Source organism: Catharus ustulatus, chromosome 1, assembly GCF_009819885.2.
Source record: "Catharus ustulatus isolate bCatUst1 chromosome 1, bCatUst1.pri.v2, whole genome shotgun sequence".
In the NCBI taxonomy this organism is placed as follows: Eukaryota; Metazoa; Chordata; class Aves; order Passeriformes; family Turdidae; genus Catharus; species Catharus ustulatus.
Window position 1 is genome coordinate 13,591,434 of NC_046221.1, and position 10,255 is coordinate 13,601,688.

Below are 10,255 nucleotides of genomic sequence, written 5' to 3' on the forward strand. Positions count from 1 at the left end.
CGGGGCAGAGCCGGGCGCGCCGCAGGGAGCGCAGGGGAGGGGAAGGGAAGGGATGCGGGGGCTCCCCGGGGCGCCCGCCCGCGCTCACCGTCGATGTTCTCCCGGTCGCTGATGTGCTGCAGGTTGCAGCCCGTGTCCTCCCGGCTCAGCTCGGCCTCGGGGCGGTAGGACTCCAGCCGAGAGTGGGCATTCCGGCGCAGCTTGGGGCTGGAGGAGACGCAGCAGGACGTGGTGTTCCCCATCTTCTCTGCCTGGCCCCGGCCCGGCCCGGCTCGGGAGGAGGCGAGGGGCGGCCGGTCAGCGGGGGCGGCGGGAAGCCATGGGCGGCAGCGGCGACAAGAGGGAGCGGCGGCGGGGGAGGAGGCGGCGGCTGCGGCGCCCTGCGGCTGCACTCGCCGGCGGTTCCCCCCGGCGGCTCATCCGCGGAGACGGCCCCGCAGCGCGGCCGCCGGAGTGGGCTGCGGCAGCTAAGCCGCCCTCGTCCGCGGGCGGGCAGCGCGGGGCCCGCCGGGGCACAGCCCCATCCTCCCCCGCCCCCGCGCAGCCGCCGGGCCCGCTCCGCGCACGCACCCACGCGGCAGCGGCGCAGCCTCCGCGCCAGCGACACCGCAGCAGCAGCGGCGGCAGCAGCAGCAGCCGCCCCGGGCGGCCCCCGCGAACCGGTTCCGGTTCAAGCGGGCGGTGACGCCTCCCGCCGGGCGGGCTGCGGAGCCCGGCTCGGCCGAGGGGCCGCCCCGGCAGCCACCGGCGGAGCCCCCCTGAGCCGCGGCCGCGGGGTTCCCGGCGCGCTGGCTCCGTGTCCCCGGCCCTCCTGAGGGAGCGTCCCGCGCACGGCACGGGCACTGTGGCACAGCGCAGGGCTCAGCTCAGCAGCTGGTGCCGGAGGGAGCGGGCGCGGCTGGCGCTGCCCGCCCGCGGGGCCCGCCCGGGCTGAGGCTCCCCGGGACCCCGCGGCCGCCGGGTCTAGGCCCGAGCCCGAGCCCGGCCCGCACCTGCCCGCGGGGCACAGCAGCCTTTTGGCCAATTTCAGCCTTTTGGACCTGCTTCCAGCAGGAAATCGTCACTGGTGCCCCAGAGCTTTGTAGGGACTGCACGAATTCTTTGAGAACTTACTAAGCTCTCCTGTAGACTGAACGTTCCAAAGATAACAGGCCGCAGAGAAATGAGAGGGTTTAAAGTGCCCCTCTGTACCACCTTCCCTATGTTTAGGGCTTTCCCGGTCAAAATCCACTTTTGCCATATTCAAAGTATTGTTAAAGATGGGGATGGTGAATGGCTTTCATTTGTCTTTTTTTGTTATTTTGTGGTTTTTTTCTTTAAATCTCTGTAATCTGAGCAAATGTCTTGACTGATGGAGGTCTGAGTTATGGTAGTTAAATGGGTACACTGATAATTTGATAACAGAAAAGCATTTTTCTGTGTTTATAAAAGATGCTTTGACTTACAGCCCTGTGTCCAGGAAGCTATTGCTTATTCTATAAGGCATCTCATGATATCTGGTGTTTTCACAAGATCTGCTCAAGTCAGATGATTACATGAAAGACTTGTATGTTTTTATCCTATTTATTTTTCACATCACACATTGCAAAGAAAAACTGATTTTAAATTTTCAACTACCTTTTGAATGTTTATTGATGCAAATGTGCCCTAGCGGGGTGCAAAGAATCAAAAAGAAAGAAAAAGAATGTGAGATTTTTTCAAAATAAAATTGGTTTAGTTTTGCGACATTCCCCTTCCCAAACATGGATGGGCAGTAGATTTGGAGTTACATCATCCCTTTGTGTTTGAGTAACTCAAGATAAATTAAGGGTAGGTTTAGCATCTTTTATTGTATTAGTGTGTTCAGTAGTTTGCATCCAAAGGAAAATCTTTGCTGAGCCCTGCTTTAGAAATGCTGTCTAGGAGGATGTCATGCTAAGTAGTGCCTTCCACCACCATGTCATCGTGTGCTGAGGGCACCTCACCTCCTCCGCTGGAGCTCACCAGCTGAGCCTGAGCCTGCTCAGACCAGGCCTGACCTTAACCTGACAGCAGGGTAGGTTAAATCTCAAACGGGCATAAGGAACAATCAGAAAATCTCAACACAACTTTTAAAGAATCAAATCATCTCAGTGTATATACAACAGAATAGTAAGAACAATAAGATGTTACTGACACACCTGGCTTACCACATCTTACAAGGACATCAAGCTGGTGAGATCCCTGTGGAAGACTTATCTGACCTGCCCTGTTAAATTCCTGTATATTAAATTCCTTCCTGTAGGAATCAGGGATGTGTGTTCTCTTTTGGCCTTTTCAACCTGTAGCCTCCTGGTGTGACTACCTCTAGGGCACCAGTGGCATTGTCTTTTAAGGACTTTTTGGGTTATGCTAACTGGGCAACTGTTGCCTTGCTGTATCGATCCCACTACATTTTTGCATAAACATTTCATAACCCCTAATTATTTAGAAATTTGTAACAGCTGTAAATCTATTGTAGCAAAATCTTAAGACAAAATTTGCAGTTTATACTAACCCCACAATTTTCATAAGCTTGGAAACAAAACACACCACTTAATGATGGAGATAGGTTAATCACTAAGTATGCTTCTCTAAAAGTGTAACAGAGCTTAAAAATACATGTTTTCTTTGTTAGAAAGGATTGATTTAAACTTCGGTTTTTATTTAAAACTAATATTCTAAAACTAAACATTGTAATTGTTTTAATGTATTGAAAATTTGTGATCACTGGCTGTGACCAAGTGATCAGTAGAGGTGACTATGTGATAACTAGATGGGTGCCCTTTAAGGTCCTTCCAATCCAAAACATTCTATCAATAATTCTATTATTCTGTATAGATACCTATTTTCTTGCTTGTAGTCTTTCAGTCTAAATTTTTACCTTTATTCCTCCTCTTTTCACTCTAAGAGCTTGCTGAAGTACATTATAATGACAAAGGTGCTACAATATGTATTTCAAATCAAAGAAAAGAGATGCTGCTCTAGGGTAATGGTCTCCTGCTGGTATGTAAGAGCTGAGAAGAGGTGAAATACATACCATGAACACATATTTGGGGTTTGATTGTGATTATTTTATTTCAGCTATCTGAAGTGCATGATACAAATGTAACTGCATAATTTGATAAATATTCATACAGTATAGCAAGAACAGTTCACTGTACCTTACTTAGATGCCTAGATGCATGCTTAGATGTCAATGCATGTCCTTCTTTGATTAGAGACTATTCTGTTCTTGAGATTTACAATTTATGTATTTTAATGACTTTGCCCTCCTGAGCAACTCCATCAGCTGAGGAGCACCATACAGCTCCCTAAACTAAGGCCAGGGCTTTCACAATTGGTCAGTGCTGACATACCTTGGTTTAAAAAGTGCCTATTCCTGAACAAAATGTCTCTAGCATCTCCACCGTACAGAAGACATTCCACTATACAAAAGACAATGAATTTTAATAGGCTAAAATTAATGATGTGACCCATTAAATTTTGTGCTTCCCGGAAATCTTCCTGGAACCTTATCAAGGAATGTGTTTCAATTCAGTAGATATAGGCCAGTGTTTTGCTTAAGCTTTTTAGCTATTTTGAACAGATAAAAACTATAACTATTATTTAATCCAAAAGTATTTCCTTTTCACAAACCGAATGAAATTGTTCTTGGGAAGCACATTTAAAAACACAAACAAACAAAAACAAAAACAACCCCACCTCTTAAGGTAGATGAGTGGCGATAACCAGATCTTTTGATTCCGCTCTTTCACGTACAGCCTGAGAAATTCGTGTCACACAATACCTTCCCCACACTGCCATCTGATGTTTAGTAGGAGTCCTACTCACAGTTAGGGTGTACAGCCACTCTAAAATGCCATCGAGACAGTTTTCTCACAGAGCTAATCATTGCCTGGAGTTCAAGCAAAAGCTTAAAATTAACATTCCCATGTACAAAGTGTTCAGTCTGGTCAACTGAATCACACCCTAGACTTTGTTGATTGCAATAGCTAAATTTCTTTTGACAATAGTAATGAATTCCAAATCAGTTAAAACCAGTGATGAACACACCTGAGGAATGCTATTATCCCTCTGACAATTCTTATTGTTAATATTTGCATTTATTGTTACAAGCCTGAATTCAGTAGCAGACTTCCTTCCTGAAGGCAAGTTCAGAATGCATCACACTTGATTCTGACCCAGGCTGTATGGCAAAGCCTTTTACTGTGCTGCTCCTCAAGGGAATGCATTCATGGATCACGTCTTAGATTCCGTCCTGCAAGTATTTGCACAGACTGCTCCTGTGGCTGATTTCCCTTTTGCTGAAGGTGTTGATTCTTCCAGGGTTAAGACAGTATTCTTTCTTGGAGGTAGAAATCCAGTGCTTGCCAGAAAACATCCTTTCAGCCTCAACATAAGTTATCTGCCAGCCCCAACCCCTGAGCCGTCACCAGAAATAGGAGGTTTCTGTACTTAGCAGATAGCTGCAGCTACTGTTCACAGGAAAGGCACCCAGACCTGACCTAACAGAAGTATGTAAGAGATGGGACCTGGTTTAAAAATACATAAATGGTGTCAGTTAAGTTATTCCTCTGGTGAATGGCACACTTGTTTTGCAGGAACCAAGTGCCTTACTGGAATTGGTGAGAATCAAGGAAAGAGTAAAAAAATATTTCTTCTGAAGATCAAGGCAGAAATTTGTGCTATTTGGTTAATTTATTCAACTTTAGTGCATAAATTGGGATATTAGTCTCATGCTAGCCCATGAAGAAATACTGTTCTAGGCAACAATGCAAAGCCCTAAGTCATACTGCTCCTACTCTGAAGTGTGGCAACTGGAGGATCTGCCTATTGCTGCTTACTCTACAGAAGGAAACAGTTGCTACAAGAAGAAAGGTGATACACCAGATAGCAAGTCTTGGAGTATTCCCGAAACATACATAGCCCAGATAAGTGCATATTATCTTATATTACAATCTTTTTAGTTAGTGCCGTGTTTCTCACCAGTCTGAAATCACTGCAAAAAGACACAGCTTCCCCACCAGCAGGGAAAGATTGTTCATTGTTTTAGGGGAAACACTTGAAGAACAACTGTGCTAGAATATTTTTATATTTATAGATATGTAACTATTCTTTTTGCTTTTATTGTTTCCTCAGGGACTGAGCAAGATAAGATCTGCACTCAGAGGCAGCCAGAAGCCCACGCATTACACTTATGGGGGAAGATCACCCACACTGCACGGATCTGCAGTGAGCTTAGGGAGGGAGGAGGCAGTTCAGCAGAGTGTACCATGGATGCCCTTGCATTGCACAGGCAATTGGATTTAACCAGCTGGGTGGAATTTGATTTGATTAGCTTTGGCACAGTTTCACATACTCTCAATTCATCAGTGAATGGAGTAACTATATTGGAAAGCTACTGGGGAAAAACAACATTGCCCCTGATGCTACTGTCACAGGCAGATAGAGCACAATCCCATACAGGCTCGCTCTGTGTTTTCCTCTCTTCATTGTCTCCCTAGTTAGTTTTTTTGTGCCAGTGTGTGTCTTCCTGTATCAGGATTGGCTGCCTTTTCTTGGTCTGAGATCTTGGCATGTAAAGAGCAGTAATTACTCCATGGTATGACTCGATGACTACGAGCAAGGGTGGGAGTGCCCCCTCTTTAACAATAAAACCCCTTGTATAGAAAAGCCTAACTAAACAAAACAAAATGCGTAAAACCAGGCAGTGCTGCCACCAAGCACTTTGCTAGCTAGAGAGTCTATATGGAGTATGAATAAGAGCCTACTGTATTTTAGTCTGTCCCGCCTGTGAAAGATCCCCTTCTATAAAGGGGTATGTGTTAGTCTCTTATTTCATACAAGTCTAGGCAAATACAACTTTTTTACTTTCAATGAAGCTGTGCCTAATTTCTACTAAGAATGAGAACTGAACCAGGCCCAGCAATTTGGGATAGCATGTTCATACAAAACCATCTTCTGTCAAATTCATTTTAAGAAAATAACATCCCCTACTTTTATCAGCTGTCAATATCTAGTAATTTTGTGTATCATCATGGCAGCTCACAGTTGAAAACATTCATGCATAGTATGAGCTTACAAGTCCTGTAATATGAGCTAACATAGGGTAATACGCAAGAAATTGAAGTCTTTCAAAACACGGCTCATCAGAAGATGATGTGTCTATACATAAATTTGCTCAGGTTGAGTTCTCTGTAAGAAGAAGAATATGAGGGAAGTTTATTGCTTTATCTTACAGCTCCCCTGAAGACTATCCCTTTATAGCAGAATTAAAAAAGGGTTTTGTTTGAAGGATAGATCTGAAGAAAAGTTATAGGTTTCAGTGACAGGGAATCACCTAAATATGGTGAGTTTTACAGAGGCATCTCAAGAATTATTCCTGTGAAAGACATTTTTAAGATAATTTCCACTAAGTATTAATATCTGTATTGTGTGAAAATAGGCTTACCTCAGTTAATTTTCAAATCAAGAGGCGAAATTAAGAAGTGAGAAAATTCTCAGTATGAAAATTAAATTGAAGCATCCAAGTTTTCAATAGAGAAGTGTCCAGGCATGAGCCTTTTTTATTTTTAGCAGGGTACTACAATGGTGAGTACCCATAGGAACTCATTTGGAAATGTAGAGAGACCAAAAGTCATGCTTCTCCAGACAACACCCCCATGTATATGTCTGGAAAATACAGAAAATGGAAATATGGATCTTAGCGGTAAAGAACCAAAAATTAATTAATGTACTTAACAAACTATCAACAGATATGCAATTTTTAGTGTGTACTTCTCACAGATTTGGTTCCACTTCCTCAAGTCCTAAACCCTAATGGGATTAGGCAGGACATTTTCCTTTGAAAAACAATGCAAGATTGATAACTATACATGAAAACAGGCCAAAAGCTTTTCTTGTGAATTCTGCCTATCGTAGTCAGTGATATCAATGCCCGTTGAGTAGAAAGGCTACAAAATCAATAAAAGTAATAAAAACCTTACCTCTTTGTATTCAAGAGTTCTTTCCCTCTCAATGAAAAAGTATCCAGGACATAAGCAAGCCTGCTGATCTAAAATTGTGGCTTCCACATGAACATTTAAAAATTTCACCTCAAATACAGCAAAACCTAGCATGATCCTTAGGTTAAGTTTCTGTTACTTGGAGGAAAGGGAGGGAAGAAGAAAGTTTTCTCCTTTCATCAGGTGAGTCCTGGTTTTTTGTTATCACATTTTGAACTACAAAACCACAGAGACAAGACTAATGATTGCTTTAGTGTTGAGAATAACCACTCAGAGATTTGCCCAGTCTAGGAACCCAAATTCATTTTTCTGCTCCATTGCAGACTGTGCAAGACTTTTGAAAACCTTTTCAGTGAGTGGGAATCACTATATGAAGGGGGTTTTTTTAAGACTAAAATCTTTAAAACTGCAAGTTGTTCATGTGTTACAGGAAAAGATACCAAGTAAATAAAATTGAGAGATTACTCAGTAATCACAGATGTCCTCCTGTGGGGCTTTTGACATGTACCAACACTGCAGGATGCCAGCAGTGCCTGGACCATCATTAAATTATTAAATTCTTGTCTGTTGCAATACATTTTGCCACTTGTGTAGCTTGTTAACTTTGCTGACACCATCACTCAGCATGCAGATATATCAGTTGATAGAAAAAATGCCAAGGATAGCAAGTTCATAGGTTAAAAAAGTCATCTCTCCTCTATAAATAGGGTTGGTATAAATCACAAGAGTCTGCAAAATGGGCCTGGGAAAATTAGCTGCTGACCTAAAAACACTTCCTGTTGGCTGTCCGGGAATCCATTTCACACAGTTAAAATGACAAGAATTAAAGCAGCTAAAGAAGCAGGACTTTATGGTGAAACAAAGTGCCCTAGCAAATATGAAAATAAAACCAAATGCAACTAACAAAAATACAATTATACTATTGTGCAAGTATTCTAAATAATCAAAAGGCCAAATGAGCCATACTTTTTAACTTCTTAATGAGGAAATTATTAAATATTTTCAGTGTCCTGCAGTCCTTGCAGCAGCTCTGGAATTTCAACAGCTGACCAGCCAGCAGGCCCCATGACCTGCAGTTGCATCTGGCAAAGTGTGGTTAAACAGAGAACTGAGCACAGCCATTTCTGCAGAAACTGCTGACTAACATTGGGAAGAATCTATTCTATTTGAATTATACTTCAAGTTAAAGAGAGTGTAATTAATGAAGACATTTTTATCTGAAGGAAGGAACTAGCTTGCTGTTTTTCATTCAAAGTTAATGTCACCCTTCACTGCTGGAACTCTTCAGCTAACACTTCACAAAAGTGTCCTCTGCTGTCACTCAAAAAATGCCCCATAGGGAGTGCTTCAGGAAATAAAATGCAGGCATTGAAACAGGAATTTTCTTAGGTCCAGCTCACTGCATCACCAGGTTTATTGCAGCATACTTCTATTGTGCTCATGCATGTGGCACTTCCGTAAGTGTCCGATTAATTCAGCGACAAGTGTCTCTTTAAAGCTACTTAACTAGAAACAATTTAGAGACACCAGATTTTTGCATTCCAGGAACTTTGAACTGTCACATAATCTGACAATTACATTCTAAAGAATACATAAAAGCATATAACAAGATATGACTATAAATCGTAGCCCTTCTAGACAAGCCTGGGTCCAAACAGAAAAGACAGACCTCCTTAAATTCATTCTGAAAACCAGAAAAATATCTTGTGTAACACAGGGCAGAATATCTGTCTATAAGCATATGCCCATTTACTTCAGATTTTGTAGTAAAACTTCTAAAATTGCAGCACAACCTTTCCAATAAATGGCAAAAACACATCAAAAAATACTTGTTTCTGTAATATACTTGTTTCTGTAACCTCTAAGTTAATTTCTAATACTGGTGAGTTACATGAATTTTAAAATTTGGTACAAGATTATAAAGCAAACTTCCTTCTTTGGAGTACTTAGGCAATTCAGCTCAGATGTTTGCACCAGCCCCTTAAAGACTGAAGACCAGTGAAATGCAATCTTTGGACTCTAATTATGTATTCAAGCTTACAAAGGCTCTAACCTCAACCTTAATTGTCTTTGTCCAGAATAGTGTTGCCAAACATAATCTCACTGTTTAATACTGTGGATTATCCATAAGGATAATACAGTATTTTGTCTGAGTCTGTTGACTGGTTTCATAATTTTCCCAGTTGTTCAGACTGAGTTATCTTAAGAATTCACAGCTGGTATGGGATTGCCTACATAGCTAAAATATGTGTCTATGTAGTGGTTAATATTTCTAATCAAATATGTGTTGGTAAAGTGTTTAGGGCCAGGATAAATCATGCTGCTGGCCACAGTATAGCAAATAAAAGGAGAAAAAATATACATTATGTAATGCAAAATAAATTTTCTATCATTCATCTAGAGCATTAGGGTTCACAGACTCCTTGAGTTTGATCTATAACCTTAATCATGCACAATCCCACTGATAAGACTATTATAAACTGCCAAAAACAAAACAAAAAACCTAAACCAATTTTGCAGAACAAAACTTCCCAGAACAACCACTGGGAGAAGCAGAAATGCAACCACTGAGTTAACTGTCTCACTGCAAGTGCTCACTTTCAAGATATCCTGCTTTTAGATTTGCTCAAACTTAATGTACAATTTTGCAGGTGCCATCAAAGCAGTAAATGTGCCAGGGGCCCCTGCAGAACAGAGCATCACTAAAAACTGCCTAGTAGAGTCTGTCCCAAGGAGACTCAAATCACTCTCGCCCAATGACTGCAACACTCAAACAAATGCACAAGGATCATTTCAGAAGGGATTCTTGCCACTCTTACCTTTGGAGGTAAAGGCCTCTTTTCCAATGAAAGTAAACAAGAGCCAACAGCCCAATTTTCACTTGCACCACTGAAAATCTCAGTTTACCACAGATGCAGCCAATGTGCAGAACGTCATCCAGATCCTACTAAAGGTACACAAAGTGTTTCAAAATGGCCAACACTGAAGGACACAAAACTGTCCCCTTTTCCTTTCCCTGGGACCAACACATAACCACAGGAAGAAAAATCCTTGTCTGCAATTCCTTCTCTATGAATGTGAGTTGGGAACTTTTGCTGTCCCTAATGATGGTTTCCCAATTTTCACATTAATCTCCTCAAAAATACAAGATATACTGACACTCACTCTGAATTATGTGTTCACTGTTATAAAACCAGCTGTCCTGATCTCCCACATGCAGGATCATGTCTGTTCCCCTCTGCCCACATTAT

At 42.4% G+C, this 10,255-nt stretch overlaps 1 protein-coding gene across 3 annotated transcripts in view; it reads right to left on the reverse strand.

The window, feature by feature from the left end:
* CCNY (cyclin Y) overlaps nucleotides 1-324 on the reverse strand; it is a 118,131-nt gene extending 117,807 nt beyond the window's left edge. For all 3 annotated transcript variants that reach the window (XM_033056349.1, XM_033056339.1, XM_033056330.1), the window contains exon 1: nucleotides 89-324. In XM_033056349.1, coding sequence (XP_032912240.1) covers nucleotides 89-242 — 154 coding nt within the window. In that variant the 5' untranslated portion in view covers nucleotides 243-324. The remainder of the gene's footprint in view (nucleotides 1-88) is intronic.
* Between the last annotated feature and the right edge of the window lie 9,931 nt (nucleotides 325-10,255).